Source organism: Pithys albifrons, chromosome Z (assembly GCF_047495875.1).
Source record: "Pithys albifrons albifrons isolate INPA30051 chromosome Z, PitAlb_v1, whole genome shotgun sequence".
Lineage (NCBI taxonomy): Eukaryota > Metazoa > Chordata > Aves > Passeriformes > Thamnophilidae > Pithys > Pithys albifrons.
Genome location: NC_092497.1, coordinates 24,146,748 through 24,166,144, shown reverse-complemented (window position 1 = coordinate 24,166,144; position 19,397 = coordinate 24,146,748). Strand labels below are relative to the sequence as shown.

The window sequence follows — 19,397 nt, the reverse complement described above, 5'->3', positions numbered from 1 at the left end:
GGAATGTCAGCAGCAAAAATAAAAATAGGAAAATACAAAATCTTTACTGAGTGGGAGCAAGATTAGGATTTATCCTGAAACATGAAACTCTGGCACAGTAAAGTCCTTAATGTATACAAAAAGATCCATATTTGGTACAAGAATTTAGAGGCAATAATGCTGATCAACCTTCTGTGCTAGCCAGGTCCCCCATAAAATAACTCTGGAATCCATTAGGCCAGTTTAAAACAAAGCAAACAGGGAGGTAGAGGAAATCAAATATGTGGTGTGCCTACAAATATTGTGAAATAAGGCAGCCAAGAGGGGGTAGTGAGAAACTTAGTGTTCCTTCACCTCCTTTCTGTTTTTCCCAAAGAAAAGCTTAAAGTATAAGCTCAAATCTTATCAGAGACCAAAGAATTTGCATGAGAAAGAAACCCATCGTGAATGTCTCGGACAACAAAAAACCTGCAGTGTGGGAATGAATTCTGAAAAAGCAATTATGTGTCAGCGAATCCAACCACAAATTCTTAAGAAATAGTTTTTATTAGTTTTGTTGCTCACTGGATGTTTTTTGTTTCATAAGCCAAGTTAAATCATGATTCTTCAGTGTTGACCATTTCTCTGAAGTATATCCCAAATTATTATAATAAGTACATGAGCAAGAATAAACTTACTCTGCAACTCTTTGGGTGTAATGACATAAATAGACCTGACCTCTTCCATCTGTTGAGCTGGCCAGATGCAAGTCAACTCTGATTTAAAGCTAAATGGCACTGTGTTGATGCTAACAGACAGTTAATTAATATGGAAAGCATTTAATCATTAGCAGAACAGAACACTAACGCAAGTTCACAACTTTGCAACCAAAGCGGACTTTGGTCTCTGAATTAGCATTCTGCTGATTCAAAGAGGACAGGCAGAGATGATGAGATCTATCTGTATCCATGTACCTGGATACCCACTGCAGTAGCTCTGTCCTGAAAGATTCTGATCCTTTCTTAAAGACAACTCAGAAAGATACACTATTACTACAGGGTAAAGTCCTGTTTTCGTTTCCCAAACCAAACTACATTTTAAGTAAGAATACATTTAAACCACAGGTTTTTGATCTCAGGAGATAGATGAACCCTTCATAAAAGTACATCTCACTTCAGAAACCTAAGGAAGGATTCAGATAAATGAAGAGATACATTCTTATTGGTGCCATAAGAAATTTGGACTTATCTGGACTGAAAAATATAATTAAAATACTAAAACTATGGCTGCTAGTGTGAGGCTGCTAGCACTAGGTACCTATCTCTTCTCCCTGCTTGTACACATATACTTCTTCACTGATACCACAGTCAGGAGAGGACAGGATGCCCTTTTGTTTTGAAGGCACAGAAAACTCATAGTATCATCTTTTATTAATTTTGTTATGATTTGTAATTATTGAAAAATGAAGAGACTAATTCACAGTTTGAGTTTGCTTTCTTTGTCTCTGGCAACAAGGCATGTAATCAGTTTCATTTTCTACCCCTTATATTTTTGTGCTCTTTTAAGCAAATGAAAGCTCACACAATGCATCACACCTCAGCTTGCGGTTAAGTGCTCCTCCTACAACAGCTCCTGATCTTTACTGCACGAGAGTGCTGCCATGCCAGTATATTCTGGCCTGAAGTAGAAGTAAAGAGTACCAAAAAGAAAAGGAAATATATTTCAGGAAACTTGAATGGGTATGTGGTGTTGTGTTTTACTGTCTAAAAGCTGAGAACCCAGCCTACAATATTAATTCAATTGCCTCTTTTTACTCCCATATCACTCTGTAGCAGGTAGGTAATGTGTCACTATTGTCACCCCACCTACTGGACCAAAAAAATGCACACAGAACTGTATGTGAACAAATGGCCACTTGTTTACAAAATAATAAGCTGTAGCCTTACAGGAACAAAGTATCTTTATCTTGATTCTGAACAAAACATCTTTTTTTTGCCTCTCTACAGCTAGACTGTCAGTCTTTGAACAAGCAAGAGGACAGGTAGAGATTAAAATAATTATTCTTGGAAAAGAAACACACAGTGGAGCCATGCAGAAAGACAACTGGTAAACATGAAAACCACCTTTCATATTAATTGTAAAAAAAACCCTTTTTTACTTATGTATGTCTTCTTAATAGTTATTGAGAACCAGAATATATGAGTGGGGGAGCAAGGCAGAGTGGTCTGACCACAAAATCTTTCTAGTGCTTCAAGAAAGAGAACTGTACTTACCACATTCAAATATTTGTCTTAATTCTGCTGAGCTGCTTGAGCCTTGTGCTCCATACAAAGTTGAGCACTCCAGACCTTCAAAACAAAATTGATGGGATATATTATTATTTCAGTGACTGTTGCCCTGATGCAATGTATTTGTGTTTTCCTCAATCAGTACTTACAGTATAAATTAGCAACATTCTTCCACCACCATCCACCTACCACACTAAGAAACGTGACTGCTTTTTAAGGTTGTAAGACACTCTTTGTACAATCAAGCCGCTCTATCTGCAGAAAGATCTGGCCAAGGAAGATCAGACATGTCAGCAGTCCCATGTATTCTATACAACTGTCCACTGGCCAACTGTAGGAGACCAGCACTAGGAAACAGATTCATACTGGTGTGTGCGAAAACACCTGGTTATGTCATATAGGGTGTCTAAATATCCACCTGAATAAAAAGACACCAAGTGTTTTCATGTGAAAGATACTGTTTATAACTTCCCTATTTCAGTGAAAACAGAGAAGACAACATAAAAGAGACCATACTCAGGAATGCAGAGCACTGACCGTTTAACACTGTCAGCAGCACTGAAAGCAGCAGTTCCTTGTGCAAACTGTTGCTAAATACTGACCCTTCTCATTGATATTAGCAAGCACCTACTCATTCAGGAAAGGATTATGCTCTCTTAAAAGTGTCAGAGCAGTATATGACAGCCTATGTCCCCAAGGACAGCAGCATGATTCTGATCCTGATCAGAATACTGTTTTTCCTCTTGTTACTCAGCTTAATGGCCCTGAATGATCCAGGCTCACTGAAGCTGCTGCTTACCTCACCAGGACTATGAAGGCAATAACAGAGGTGCCAGGAGAACAGAAAAAGGGCAAAAGAGGTAAGACATAGTAAAAGAAAGAGGAAAGCTTCAAAAGGATGGAGAGGCATCAACATGGGAAAACGGGAGAGAAAAAACCCATAAAAACTACACTGGCTGGCTCAACATACAGCAGCAATGAAGAAATGGCTCCTGAACCATAAACTCAGTTCTTATAACTTTTTCATATTTTATTATTTTCTTTTCCCCCTGCTCTGGGGAAAAATATTACTTGTTTCCCTGTATGGCTGTGTATTCAACTCAATGTTACAATGGCATTTCCATAACCAACTGGTTAGAAAAAATAAAACAATACCAAACCCTTCACCTCACCTTTCAATAATATTTATATTAGTTGAGTCATAAATGTCGTCTGAGGTAAGTTTGGTTTTGCTTCTAAAGTCCAAATAGCCTCTACTGAGCAGAAACCATTACTTCAGATGTTAACTAACGTGATGTATTATCAGCTCTAGAAAGGGGAGATGCCAGTTCTGGGTCCAATTCTGGAGTCTTGGTTCACATAAGCAACAAAATAACCTTGGTAGATTGTTCTTCAGCCTACCTTTCTTTTCAATGGTCTCTATTATCTTGACAAGAACTGGCGGAGCAACATCAGGGGGTGCAAACTGCTCTGTAAGATCTGGAAGTAAAAGAGCTGTAATAGAAAAAAGAAGAAAAATAAGCCAAGCTAGAAGGGAATGTGGTCACTGTTTATGAAAATTATGTTAATTTAGTAACAGAATGAACATGCCTCTTGTCAGGGCTACATGAGAAGACTCCATAAGTAATCAGAAAATGGAATAAAAATGATGATAATTGTACTTTTCTAGGAGTTTCTTTTAGGGACCTCGGTCAGTCCTAAAATCACTCTCCATACTGTCTAGGAAAAGAAAACATAATAAAAGTTTGCAGTCTATGATTGTGCAGAAATATAATGCAAGGAAGTAAAGAAAAACTCTTTTCTCTGAAACATTAACATACACTGTGCACTGAGGCAGCTAAACACATCAGTGTCTGTGAGTTGTGGATCCTGTGCGTACAACAGATTTACAAAGGCCTGAAAGAGCAGTAGAAACAAGTATTTGACACTCATACTCACACTCAAGAACTTCAGTTTACTTCAATTTTCAAGCATAATACTATTAACAACATAGTTTACTTGAAGCAAGAACCTCTTTTTCTACAAAGACTGATCCAGAATAAATAGCAGTAGAATTGCAAAGGGAGATTTTGCAGATTCAAACAAAACCACATACAGATTTTATACAAGTCAGTTTTCACACTATCTAGTTTTTTCATGGAGAGAACTCACTCTATAAAGGAATGTTCTGGCTCTTTGATGTGAGGGATGATCTATCTCTAAATACACAATTTTTGCCAAAAGAATAATTCAAAAGTTTTAGAGTGGTTCTGTTTAACACTTGGAAAGCAAGAATGTTTACATAAAGATATTAAACTACTGCCAGAAACATCTGGCACAGTTTGATGGATTATGATTGATAAACAAAGCTTAATCACTGAAGCAAAAAAATGCCACTTGCCTAAGCGATGATGATATCTGTCCAATTAAACTCAACATGGACAAACAGAGAGCAACTCTTAAACACACATACACACAGATACCTGCATGGAAACGTATACATAAACAGATGCACCCCCCACTCCCCATTCTTACAACACTGAAATTGAACAAAATTATAAGGATGACTAAATAAAAGGAGGGAAAAAAAAGTACGAATAGAGAGTTTAAAAGAAAAACTTTGAGATAGCAAAAAAAAAAGAATAAACTGAGAAAGAGAAAGCAGATGATTTTGGCTGATAATTCACTCTCTTTTGGATTACACAATTTTATACAAATGCAAAAAATTTTACTGTGGTTTAACCCCAGTCAGCAACTAAGCCCCACAGAACTGCTCGTCATTTTCCTCTGGCGGGATGGGGAAGAGAATTAGAGGGGTAAAATTGAGAAAATTCATGGGTTGAGGTTCAGACAGTTTAACAGAGAAAGAAAAAGCCATGCACATAAGCAAGGCAAAACTGGGCAGGGAAGTGTTCAGCTGCTGCAGGAACACAGGGTTCTATCATGTATAATGGTGACTTGGGAAGACAAAAATCCCCACTTCCTTCTTCTATCCCCAGTTTTATTGCTGAGCACAATGCTAGAGTGGTGTGGAATATCCCTGTGGTCTGTTAGGGTCAGCTGTCCCACCTTTGTCCCTTCCCAGCTCCTTGTGCACCCCTGTTCGCATTGCTGGTGGAGTGGAGTGAGAGAAGAAAAGGCCTTGACATTGTGTAAGCACTGCTTAGCAATACCTAAAACATTCCTGTGCTATCAGCACTGCTTCCGGCAGAAATCCAAAACATGGCCCCATGCTAGCTACTATGAAGAAGATTAACTCCACCCCAGCCATAACAAACACAAATTTAAAAACAGACAGAGAGGAAGGGAGAGAAGTTTGCAAGTGTAGAAAGATGAGAAGAGATGAAAGACAATAAATAACAATTATTTATAGTAATGGAAATGAAGCATACTGGGACACTGAGACATGTCCCTTGTAAAAAGAAGGAAAATTATGGTACCATGACCTGCTGATGCTACTTTTTAATGACTTGTAGAAAAGCAGAGCATTTCCTGAGGATCAGAAGGGTTCTAATGCCTGATCTACACTCTGAAAGAACAAGTAACATGACTACATGCTAGCTAAATTGTAAATCGTGGGCCAAACAAACAAAAATTAGACACTAGACTCATACAAAGCAATAAAAGACAGCACTGTAACTAAGGATTATCTGCATAGCTTTTTAGAGGATGGGTTGATTCCTTGGTGGTACCTTACTGAGCTGAAAAATGCAAATGAGTAGACATAATAAACCCAAAAGTTTTGTCAGTTGACTTAGTATAACATTGATTAAAAGCTAAATTCAAAGAAAGCACATTTAATGCAGAACAAGCTGCTCAGGGAAGGAATTGGCTTTTTAAACCTTTCCATCTTCAAATCACTTTAAGGTTCCATATGGAACATCTCTTTTAGCTCTTTTAGCTTAACATCATATCTGCTTCATCAAACACAGCATGGGCTCAAATGAAAAATGCTGCACTCCAAGCAGTCTCTGCTCAGGCATACTGAAATACAGGCCACCTGATTTGTAATATTCAGATCAAATAGTTCCTTTCAACCCCAAACTATGAATCTATCTTATGATGTGGGCAAATCTGTTGAAAGAATAAATGAAAGATCAGAGTCATATGAAAGGATATGCTATGAAAATACTCAGGTTATGAGATACTATTAGCCTCAGGGAATGTTACTGGCTTAAAATGGATCCCTTATGTGGCAGCAGAGGAAGAACAAGTTCTAAGAACAGAGTTTACGTATTTTTATCTATGAAAGTAACTTTCTGCTCCCCTAGGTAGCTGGTTACGTTTCTCTCTCTTGCATAACAGCAACAAAAATTGCATCATTTCTGCACAAAGATGCTCATCTCATAGTTTCAGACCAAGATTTAGCCATAATCAACAGTCAAAACTGAAATTGAGGGAAGAGACAAAGAAGGAGTGATAGAAACACGGGATGAAAGTCAAATCTAACAGGCATTCGAACTATATCATGTGACACCTTGGCAGTTCAGGGACAGTCTCCATCCAGGCTACTGAGCAGCACAGAGAACTTTGACTTCTTTCATTAACCAAACTGTGCCTTGAAATGATGGTAAGAGATACACATGCCTATAAAGAAGGTGTCTTTAGAAAAATAATTTCATTTCCCACTAGATGTAGATTTTCTACATGAGGGATTGAGTTAAAGCAAAGAGAAGAACCGAGTGTCAGAGGAAGACTTCAGTTCACAGGAAGAAGCACCTTGCAAGGTGAAGACAAGACGATAGAGGAAACAGTTTGTCTCCATAGGACAGAAGGAATGGTGTGGTATAGACCTTACTAAGATTACCTAAACAGAAGTGGGTCTTCCTGCAACCTACCTCATTGTCCATGCTTTTCATTTAAACTTTAATCAGAATTTTAGCTGATAAAGTAGGTTTGTATCATAATCTATAACTGAATATCTTTGTTGTACAGTATTCATTGATCAATAATATTAATTAAAGCAAAAGGCTTTCGTATGCTATGCATTTCCCTTTATATTTATGGAAAATCTGTACTATGTCTACAGAACATGTGCATGCAAACATCACATTGCTTAAAAAGACAGGTTTCCAAAACTTCTTTGCTACCCTAAAACATGCATTTTAGGAGTTAAGAGGATTTCTGATGTCTCATCGTCCCTTTATCCTATTCCTTTCCAAAACTAGAAACTTCTATCTTCCAAAGACACTGCTGAACTTTTAGATACGACAAGAAACTTTATATGAATGACAATCTATTTCATAAATATGTAATCTGTAAGATACTTGTGTATTTGACTGAAAACTCAGGATATTCACCTATCTTTTAATACTATGCATGTGTACAAGCTCTACGACAAAAAAACAACACACACACACACAATGACAGGTACAAAACCTGCAGTTACCTTCAATGACAGAAGAAAACATGTAAGTCATACACTCATAATGCTCAGCAACATAGAGGAAAATCACTTACTTCATCAGCTTGTAGGAGATGACACGAACAAATTAAAATCACTTAACCTCCTACCTGTTCTAGGATTTCCTGCTCATCTCCACTATAATTAAATCAGAACATCATGCTGACTTTTGCTTTAAATTTCCCCACTTCTGCATAAAATAGAAAATTGTGTTCATTTAAAGGTGGAAGGCCTCATAAAACACACATCAGTCAGGAAAAAAAAACCCGCCAGACTTAACAGTGCTCACAGACCAAGCTACTTTATAACATTTAAAGCTACTTTATAACACTGAAGACAGCCCAGTTTGGGAACAGTTCACTTTAGTTTCAAAATGCTGAGAGGAAATCTCAGGGGATAATCTGAAGAAAACTACACCTAATTTCTTTGGAAAAAAAATTATTCCCAGAGCCAGAATACAACTTATGCATAAAGAAGTCTTGATTCTAGATTGAGTGTTCCAGAGGAAAACTCAGCATGCATATCAAGATCTACAAAGAAAAAAAAAATTCCAATACATTACTTTTAGTAAAAGAGTACTGAACAAAAGCCAACATGCAACCTGAATTTAGTAGTACTTGATTTCAAAATAATATTTTGCTTTGAAGAATGCTACAGAGGTTTGGAGAACCAAATCCACTCTTAGGGATCTGAGCAACTTTGTAGATCTCTGCTAAAATCCAGTATCAGTTTCTCATTTGAAGCAATGAATATTCTCCTCCCCAATTCATTTAGTTGTTTGTTTTTCTTTTTTAATTCCAGGGTCTCCAAAATATTACAGTTCTGAAAACTATTATAGTTTTTATCTTCTTTCTAGGTCTGGTAGTGAGTCTCCAAATACTAGGGAAGTGTCTGATGATACTTGACAAAAGCTAGATTTTCCACTAACTCTTATCTTTACCACACCACAGTGAGAACCAATGGGACAAACCATAAATCAGGGTTCTCTTCAATCTGTGAACTCTTCCTTCTCCCTGATACAGACAGGATGGAACAACTCTAAGGCAATGGCAATGTGTGGGAGATGAGAGCATACCTTACATTCAAGGGTTGCCAACATAGCTACACAATGCAAGATGAAACCAGCACACAGCTGCACCTTTTGGAAGGGTTCTCAGTAAAAAGATATACTTTAGACTTAGTACCTGGCAATGACAAGTGGAAATTTAAAGCTGTAATTTGGCTTCAGACACTCCTAAGCCAAATCTTTCATTACTTCTAGAAGAACAATGGAATTGAAAACTATATAAAGTGAACCCCCTTAAAATGTACAATACACAGCATTGGAAAGGAGTTTAATTTCTAAATATTTAAAGGACCTATATACTATGAATTTAGCTTTGAGTCAAGATTGCTCCGTGAATATTCTTAGTTTTCCAGAAATGGTAGTTTGTGCATATATATAGCATTTGATGACAATAAAGCTCTACATAAATGTCTACTTGAGACTTCAGGTCTTCATATATTCATAAGAGGCTTGTATGTGTGCTGATGTAATCTGAATGCATGCAACTGTATCCATGAACATAGTACAGATCCTGGAAGAGTGGAAAGCACTAGGAAATTATCTCCACAAGGTTAGGGCATGGCCTGCAACTTCTCATGGCCCTGTGGTGGTAGCTGGTGCAGATGCCTTAGTCATCGCAGCCCACTCAGCACCTGCTTTTATCAGCTGGGGAAGAAAGGCCACACAAGCCTCACAACACATGAGAGAGTGAAAGGAGTCTTACTGACACAAAACTCCTAATTCATAGTGAGAAGGCATTCTGTGGCTCATTGTACATCTCTCTTTAGTCTTAAGAAGTAGCAGGTTCTTGCAAAAAGTTTCAGTAGAATAGTATAAAACATTAAAAAAACCCCAAACAGTCCCATGCAGAAACTTTCCATAGAGATCTGTGCTTTCAGTTTAGTATCAGACGAACACAGAAGTTAAGTCTGGTATTAAATACCAGAGAGCAACTCTGTGATTTGAGAACTGTAACTTCACCTTGGCATTTGCCTTTTCAGAAAACGTAATGATATTTAGCAAAAGAACAGTGTTCACAACTGCCCAACTGGCATTAGCAAAAGGTTTTGACTGGGCAAAGATGAAAGACAAAAAGGTGAGAGTGAAGCCAAACTTAATGTCACTTGTGTGTCTGAGATAAACCAAGGACTGCAATACATAGCAAATGCAGGTGCAACAGTTGGAAGAGTACATCTTCTTAGACCCTACTGACTTGAGATGACTTAGTTTGATTATAGTTAAATCCTACTAGAGGCTGAAAGCACCACTGAAGTGTCAGGCTCAAGCACCTTCTCCAGTACTGGTTTCATAAGAAAGATTTTAAAACACAATATGGAAAAACATGAAAGAGATTTAAGCTCCAGTGAATCTGACACATCATTACAAGTGGCTTAATAAGTCTGTCAGCTATTATTTGTCTCTTACGTTTATGAGATGTCATCAATCAGGGCAGATTGCAGACTCAGAATACCACAGAAGCCTTGGCAGCTAGAGAAAACTAAATCTGGGAGAAATGAAGACAGGTGAAGACTACTGCAGCACTAGTAAAAGGAATGGTTGGGCCCACCAACACTATGAGCCTTCAGGCTCACCAGTAGGCAATTTATATGGAGACCAAAAAATGTCAGAGACTTAAGATTTATTGCAATATGAATGACTGGGGTACAACAACAAAGGTGGATGAAAATAGCACCATTTTAAAACCCTTCAACATTATGTGACCAGCACAGTCTGCTTCTTCCATGGGTTAGTAGGTGCTGGGTATGAACTAGAGGATGAAGTGGCAACTGCATTTTGATGCTCTGTAAACAGAACACTGAAGATTTTAGCCACAGAAGGAAATATAGATCTGTATTGAAAAACTGGTTTATCCCATCTGCTGTCATTCCTCTTTTTACTCCATCTTCAATGAAGGAACACCTGAATAAAGCAAAACAGCTTTCTGGGGCATCTCAGTTACAACATGTAACCCTCATGGACAAATTGTACTCCAGGAATACACTTCCAGACTTCAAATATCTCTGTAAAGCATCCACATTGCTGCTGTGATCCTACATCAGTAATACTGAGTGACAAGAACTTATCCAAGGGGCTCATTCCAAAGGATGAAAACAGCAAGAGTTCTCACTGGAACTCCAGTCAGTGCCAGTGTGTGGCTTGAAACACAAAGCCAACATCTTCAGGTTCCTCTCTGTGAGGTAGGTACTCACAAACACAGCCTATAAACTTTAGAAAGGGCATCTCAAACTTCTATAGAAAAATGTACTACACACTTGTTATGTATGGCACATTACAGAATAAGGCAGCAGTCATTTTTCATAAGGACAAATACATGCATATTAAGATTGGGTCGTTTATAGTCCAACCCACTGAATCTAAGAGGGTCAGAATAAAAAGTGAATGTTACTTCATTTATCCCAGCTACACATAATACATCCAAAAAGACATAGTTAGCTCATAAATCAATGCTGTTATTGGGACCAGTAAAATACTTTGCCTAGATGCTTTCCAGGGTTATCAACATATGTATGCAAGAAATTATCTGATTGATAAAATGTGCTATGCATGGTGATGATGCAGGAAGTTTTGGGGTGTCAGAAGAACTAATTCCTCTGTTCATCCCCATTTATAAAGTTGCACCAGCTGTACTCTCAAGCTAAGAAGTATAAGGGGCAACTATGTGAAAAGGGTGAAGCAAGCCGAGGCAAATACAGATTAGTACAAGAAAACAATCCATAAACAATAGATGGCAGGACTAGGCAGAACAAAGCTTTGATTTGATAGAGAAGGTCTTTAGAATGTACCAATTCTCCTGAAGGAAATCTGTGATTTTTTCACCTTTCTCTGACACCAAAATGAATACTTGTCTAGACCTGCTGTCTTAATCAACTAAGAATTCCTCTAAGACAAAGCAAAATGAAAGTAGGGAGGGAAAGAACAAAGAGGTGGTGTGTGACTTGAGGAAAGTTTACTTGCAGAGATAAGCAGAACAACAAACCAGCAATATAGTGTAGAGTACTATATTCCTTCATAACAGTTGAGTACTTATAATAGTTGCTGCTAATCATGTTTCACATTTATTAATTTAATATTTCATAAAGCCCTATTTCTGTCATTTATGGAAAGGGAAGCGATAATGCCTATACTAGGAAGGAATTCTGTACATAATATTCTATCAGATTAAACCTCAGTAACTTTATGAGTTATGAGCTGTCAGACACTTTCTCATCTGCTACAGAACATATTTCTTAGAAATAGAAGCTATAATTAAGACAACAGATGTTCTTTGTTGGCTTCATCTGAAGCACACACAATTTTTAAAAAGCAGCCTGTAGTTAAGACAGTGTTCTGCTTCCCTCTACAGGTGAGCTTTTGCAATATTGCTTTTCAAAACAGAACTTAATTTAAGGCTTGAAATGGCTGCAACTATTTACAAGTATTATTAACATGATTAGAAAACATGAACGGCACTGTTCTGAGGAAAATAAATATTAATGAACTACAATATTCTGGCATTCAGTACACTGCATTCTAATGTCATACATATAATGATACACTGTGTTGCAAAAGAAATGCCCACTCCAAAAAAAACCCAAAAAAACACCAAGGAAGAGATGGGAAAACCACCTGCTTATTCAACAGTTCTTTCAAGTAGCTGTGAGATAGAGTAAAATAAGAAGCAAGAATGTCGTAAGAGATATCTTTCTGCTTCTAAGAAGAGGAAGGAGCACAGAGGGGGTTCAGGACAGACACCATTGAAGTTCTACCCCAGGCAGGCTGGCACTGGGGCTTTTACACTGTTGGCTTCCAGAGAGGTGTATCTCACCTCCCTCAAATGGTCTGGAGTACTGGCACAGCTTGAGGCTTCCCATGCTTTTCTCAGCTGTGGCAGACTGACAAGTAATTCCATCTTAGCCCTCACTCTCAGGAATCATCCCAAGCCCTGTGTGACATGCAGGAGCACAGCAGTAGCAAGATTCTCCCATTCCTGATGAGCATCATTTTAAATGGGAGCACAGGTTAATGTCTCTAACTAGAATGAGCCAGCAAGCATCTCAGAGCACAATTCTGAGGGAAGAAAAAAATATTTTAATCAGCCAAAACCTGTTTTTCTTATCATGTTGAAGTCTGCAGGTTCCCTGACAGGACATTTCATTCAGAGAAACACTAGCAGATGAGACGTAAACTATGGTGTAGGTACCAAGCTACTGTATGTATCACCACAAGCAAGGATATGGCACAGAAGACAGAAAGGGAGGAACAAGACAGGGTCAACCAAGTGGCTGGACCAGTAAAGTGCATAACATTGCCTCTTTTATCAAGTGAGGCTTGTTATAGTCCCTCTTCCTCCTTCAGGATTTCTGCTTCAGGGCTAGAAAATAGCTGAGCTCTGCAAGAATTTGAGTAATTCTGCCCAGTTCTCAGAGACACTAACTGACAATTCCAGCTTCTGGCAGTGGATTGACATGAAAATATGCATGCTATCAAGAAGGAAAACACGTTACATGGACTATTCAAGTGTACTATGGATAGTGCTGGCGTGAGGACAAACAGCACATTCCACTTCCTGTTGCATCTTCTGCTTTACCACCAATCCCAGTGCTTCAGTGTTACTCTTGCCATTAAACATCCAGACTTTAGTAGTAGTATGTAGAAGTACTTATTAGAATTGGCACAAATATTTGATAGTTCTCTAAAACAAAACCTCCCTTACTGGTCTTAGCATTAACTAAGCATTCCCTTAGAACGGATGCCAGTTGCCTTCTCACAAACTACCTCATCTTTCCCAAGGGCATGAAAGCCATGATTTCTGTTAACTTCTGCACTCTAGACTATTTTATTAATAAAGCAACACTGAAAGTCTAGTAAAAGTCCAGTTTATTTTAAAGTGACTGTATGTAATTTAATACATTTATATGGTATATTTGCTACAGTCATTCTATAAGGAATCAGCAGCAAAGCTCCCTCTACCTGCTGTCTGCTATAGTACACAGATACATAAAACTACATTACAAGAGCATCAAGATCATGAGGTCAAGCACTCAAAACCTAAGACCATCGAAACCAAAAACCTAAGAAAGGTCAAGCACTCAAAACATAAAACCTAAGAAAGAATTAAGGTTATATGTGCAATTGGAGTTGATGATTTCAACTCTTTTTACATTATGATATAGCATTTTTCCCATGAAACTACCCTGCCCATTTCAGTGCACAAAGGCCAGTGCTCTCAAAGTGACAAAACTCACCACAAGAGCTCAGTTATTTATTTCCTGGAGCATTATCCAGATTGTACAAGGACCCATGGTTGTCCTGTAGGCTTATATTCTCATGTTTATTTTCCTCTTCAGACTTGAATTTTCTATCATCTCGTTTTAATGTGACTTCTCAGGCAAAAATACTTTAGTTCACAATTTGTTTTTGAGCTCTTCCTAGCAGCTGGGAAAGGAAATTCGTATTCGTTGTTCCTGGAAACCTTTGACACATAAAAGAGAGACAGCTGCCTACCTTTTAAGGGAAGAAATCCTGAAGTCCATCTCAAGACACACTTGAAAGTTTTAGTTCTGGATAGCAAATGGATAGTCATGGTGAGATGATTTCAATGACCTCCATCAGGTAAAACTTCACAGATAGACTGAGTTCCTGTGCTGGAACAGTTTTTACCTAAAAAGCAGTGACATGTATTTTCTTCTGAATAGTTTGGCACTAACCTAGAAAGATTACTTATTTTAATTCCCTTTCCACAAGCATATGCTGATGGTTAGAAATGGTGCCCCAGCAGCATCTGCTCGTTGTAACCAAGACAAGACATACTGGATGGACATTCACTGTGAGAATTTGGGACTGTTGGAACACTGTCAAGAATGACCTGTCCCATCCTGTTCCTTATTGCTGTTTCCTTTTTTTTTTGTACCATAAAGTTTCTCATGCAAGGCCTTTACTGGTTTGTGATGGTAACTCTGTTTGAGAAGTCTATTTAAAACACTCTACTTTCATTCAATAATCATAATACATAAAAATTCAGGGCAGTATGTTGTTCTACTTTGAAAAAACGCTTTGTTTTGCTACCTTTTTCTTGTAGAGAAAATAATGGCGGGAAAAATGCCAACAAATCCCCCTGAAAATATCAACAGGCACGCAATCTAGAGGAAAAGAATAGGCTCTTCACTGCTGCAAGAAAAAGATAATGTGTATTACTGTGCTTGAGAAGTCAAGTTGTTTAGATCTAGAAGATTTACATAAAAGAACTGCAGAAGCTGCTGACAGATAAAAGCTAACACTGCTTCTTCATCTTTTGGGAATTATGGGAAACATTTTTAAGTACACAGAAACTTAAAAGTAATGAGTATATAGCAGTCATTCAGAAAACAAAAAGAAACCAAACAATGGTAACAGCTCTCCAGCATCAGGACTTTTATTCAAGAAACTAATGCACTTCAAATCAAACATTTTCCTCCTCTTACAAAAACAAAACCAAAAACCCCTAAAATCTTAGGGCTGTAGCTGTAGCAAGAGAATACAGCAATGCTGAAAGGCAGTCTTATAAGAAAGTAAAACTGGGTTAATCCTTACAGCCATTAAACCATGGGGTGATCTGACATAGATACAGAAACAACATTATTAGGAAAATCCTGGACTGAATCTGCAGAGAGTTAATCCTGTCATTCTCTTTAACTTCAGATGAAGAAGAAAGCTCTAAATCTGTATGTAATGAGATTTTTTTGACCCACATCACACTCCTGTCGAGATGTCTCTCTATTGCAACGTTAGTGTTATTTTCTCATTCCAATATATTTCATACTACCAAGATGCTATACAAAAATGGATGTCATGGATTATGAAATATACACACCACTGTTTGTTCACACTCCACTTTTGAAGTAACTTTAATTTAGACCTTAGCACTTAAGGTGGTGAATGAATTTCATGGACCTTTACAAAGGGGTCAGGGTCTCAACTGGCTGACTAACTGTAACAGGCTAAAGACCTTCATTTGTGTACTGCCTAGCACACCGTGTTGCAGAAATTCATATAGTGCAAAACCTGTTTATAGGAAGTGTATAAAAAAATTGAAAATAACATCAAATATGATGCTAATGAAAAACTGGCTATGTTTTCACACCACCGTTGGCAAGCCAAAGATATACTGGTCAGGAGACGTATGGAACAGGATTTCAGTCTGCACTGGGAGTATTCATTTGCAAAGAGACCAAAAGCAAGAGACAAAGCCTCTCTAAGAAAACCCAAGCATAATTGTAAGCACCTCAAATCTAAGAAATCCTTTTGCAATCTTCATGCAACCCTACAGCATTAGTGTTTCATGGTCTAAAACAAAGAAAAATCTGTCCCTCTTGAAAACCAGCAGTGTATTGTTTGAAGGAGTAACACTGAGGAGAAAATAACTGAAATAACTGAATGAAATATTTCGTAAGTGATCTTGTAAAGACTAAAGTGCAGTAGATCTTTGCAAACTAGAAAAACCATGCATCTGGTTAAGAGCTGACAACATGCTCCTTATGACCTTTAGCTCAAGTGGATGAAATAAAAGCAACTCTTTTGGGGAATAAATGAGGGAGGCAGAACCTCTTTTATTTCCTCCATAAAGACCCATGAGGTAAACAAAAAGCACTGTGACCTGTTGCTTTCCCTCCTTACCTCTGCCATGAGGCACCTGCACCACACTGTCTTCCTCCAGCACAGTGGAATGTGCTGTAGATGTTCTCTAAATTCCCTGTAGAAAATTCATGGGGAGCAGGATCTGTGCTGTCTCTGAACTTAGAGGAGTACTGAGTGTATACGCGAGCATGCCAAGAAATACTATTCTCTTGAATATTTCAGTGCTGCTAGTGCACAGAGCTTCTACAGGTCACACACATAAAAAACCCAAACAACTTTTTCCACCATCCTGCTCCTGACAAGAAAGTTAGCTAGTCTTCTAACCCATCCATATGTGAAAATACAGAGGCACTATCCATCTATAATCTATCCTTATTTCCATGTATGTACAGAACTTAAAGCTATAATCACTCACTTGGCTCAGAATATTAAATACAGGATGCAGTAAAGGAGCAACAATATATTCTTGACTTGCACAAGATGTGATCAAACATGTGAAAAGGCCTTCCCGCTATGACTCGCTAAGAAGTGGGTGATGTTTGTGAGGCTGAAGGGCTGCTGGCTGGAAGGAGTAAGACTTCTTCCACACTGGCCAGCAAGGACTGGGAATTGGCTGCTATTCTGTCAAAATGCCAGTTACTTCCTGATTGTTTCCCTGCTATCCTACTGGGAAAAAGAAAAAAAAAAGTAAGTTGTACATTTCTGGTTTTTATTATGATTTTGCTCCAGAGGAATCCCTTGGTCATTTTGCCAGAAGAAAGAACCAGACTTACCTTTATTTGACCCTAGCAGAAGGGAACACCTCTTTCTCATTTAATTTTTCCTTTCCAAATGAAAATATTTATTTATTTAAATGTGGGCCATGCCAAAAGGAAGACGGATATCTCACTTGACTCCCACATGAAGAATCCTTCCGAAAAAGCCAGTTCACTATCAAGAACAGGAGGAAGAGGAATACATTAATTTTAAACTGACCTGATTTTTCTAACAGGCATATGACTTTGTTTTAACGCACAGTTCACATGAATTGCCTGCATGAAGCTGGAAAAACTTGTAATTTAATTAGCTCAGATGTAGCATCTTCAGAGACCTTTAATGAGGTTTTTACAAGATAAAGCTCCTCAAAAGGGCAAATGTAGCAGACAGCTACTGTAACTCACCTGAGCTCTGCTACACTACCACCTATTTCTTGCAGGACTCAGAATTGCTAAACAGTGACCTGCCACCCCAAAGGATTCCAGTCTGTCACAGTAAATGTGCAACTAACAGCCTCTCAAATAATTTACAGGAATCAGTATGAGCAATCATCTAAGCCTAGGTGTTATTTTAAGGGAAATGCCCTTTTATTTTTGGTTTTTGGTGGTTTTGGGTTTTTTGGTTGTTTTTTTTTTTTTTTAACAGCATATTTCTTGATCTCTCAGGGGAGCCAGGCCTCTGCTTCTCTTTATCTTGTTTCACTGCACTTGTCTGCTTTTCACCAGTCAGTTTTCCACATTTCAAACTTTGCTCTTGAACTGAGAAGACTTAGGAAACAGACAAATGTGGCTGGTTATTGTATAAAGGCAATCAGCTAGGCATGAACAATGCAAAAGACCAAGTGAATGTGCTAATCTGTGATGCCTCAGGTTGCAAAAGAAGCAACTTCATTGTCAAAGTGCGAGGCCATGGGTGTAGACTTCTCTAGACACACATACTCAGGTTGCTCGGATGCTACTTCCAAAATCTCACAGGATAGTTTTGTTTTAAACTCATATGTATAAAGACTGGGTTCAGTTTATTTTATTTCCCATTTCTACCCCTGAATAGCTACAAATTACATATGACAAAATTAAATGCCAAAATTTTGCATATAGATGGAGGCAAAAGTGTAGTCTTGCATCATGCTAATCAGGACTAAGAACAAAGTTTCAGAGCATATTGTAGTTTACATGTCACAGTCTGATAGTGCTTTGTAAAACTTCAAGCAAGCTGCATTCTTTTTTTTAATTTCAGGTAAGGAAAAGAAACATGGATTGAAGATTTCTAGCAAGCTGCAAACCGGTAACCAAGTAATAATTAGAATGACAGAAAACACTGTATTTTTCAGAGCATTAGTTTTATATTGAAATAAGAGTGTCATACTTTTACTTCTGCATGGCTATCAACTTGAGCCCAGTAGAACAAACTGGAACCACATTTAAGTCTGCTTTTTCCTGCTGGCTTTATCACTTCCCCATGCTTTCTGCACATTACATGTTCTCTCTCATACGCTCTCAGCATTTGGTCTCTCTCCTTAAAGCATCCTGTAATCCTGCCAGCCAAAGAGCTTTGCTTTTAATAAGTAGATCTGTCAACTTAAACACCAGCTTCCTGAGGCAATCAAATAAAGAAACACACATGTAGGTACTTGAACATAATCTGTCAAATACCTTTCCAGCCCACTGCAAATGATTTTTGCAATTTAGGAGTTTCGTAGGAGGATGCATTCATACAGTTTGCAAAGATCAAATGCCATGGTTCTCCAGAGTTCTGTGTCTTGTTTGTACATTCAAACTCAATGATCCTTCAACTTTCATATCAGTATCTAGAAGATACAAAAAATTAAAAACCTAAAACCACAAAGGTTGTGCAGACAACTTCATATGGAGTAAGTATGGCCTTCAATTTTCTCCAATTTGGCATTGGGCTCTGGTGCAAGATAGCACAGTTTCCTCTATGGCAGAACACTTCCCATGATTCCAGCATGTCTGAAAAGTTAAGGAATAACCATTCCAGGTGTCAAGGATGTTTTTCATAGTTCACACACTACTCAGCTGTCATCCTCACTGAAGCTGTCTTGACTTCTAAACACTTTCCTGAAAAAGGAATCTACTGTATGATGCTAGCAATGGAGTAATTTCAAAAAAACTTTGAACTTTGCCATCATAGCAGCATGATATTGCACTGCCACACCTCTTTATTAAGTAAGGTTGCAGTTAAATGCATGTCAGAAAAAAAATTGGAGGAAAAGCACCTTTCAAGCACACAAGCTATTGATTGGTGTTAGAAAAATAAAATCAAGTTTCAAGAATGGTAATTTACTATGTAATGTCACCATCTGCAAAAATTCCTCCATTGTGAATCACAGCTG

The 19,397-nt window shown here is 38.0% G+C and overlaps 1 protein-coding gene across 2 annotated transcripts in view; it reads right to left on the bottom strand.

Moving 5' to 3' along the window:
• PIK3R1 (phosphoinositide-3-kinase regulatory subunit 1) overlaps positions 1–19,397 on the bottom strand; it is a 60,819-nt gene that overhangs the window by 24,120 nt on the left and 17,302 nt on the right. For both annotated transcript variants that reach the window (XM_071581489.1, XM_071581488.1), the window contains 2 exons: positions 3,648–3,740; positions 2,232–2,306 (listed from right to left, as the gene is read on the bottom strand). In XM_071581489.1, the coding sequence (XP_071437590.1) occupies positions 2,232–2,306; positions 3,648–3,740 (168 nt within the window). The remainder of the gene's footprint in view (positions 1–2,231; positions 2,307–3,647; positions 3,741–19,397) is intronic.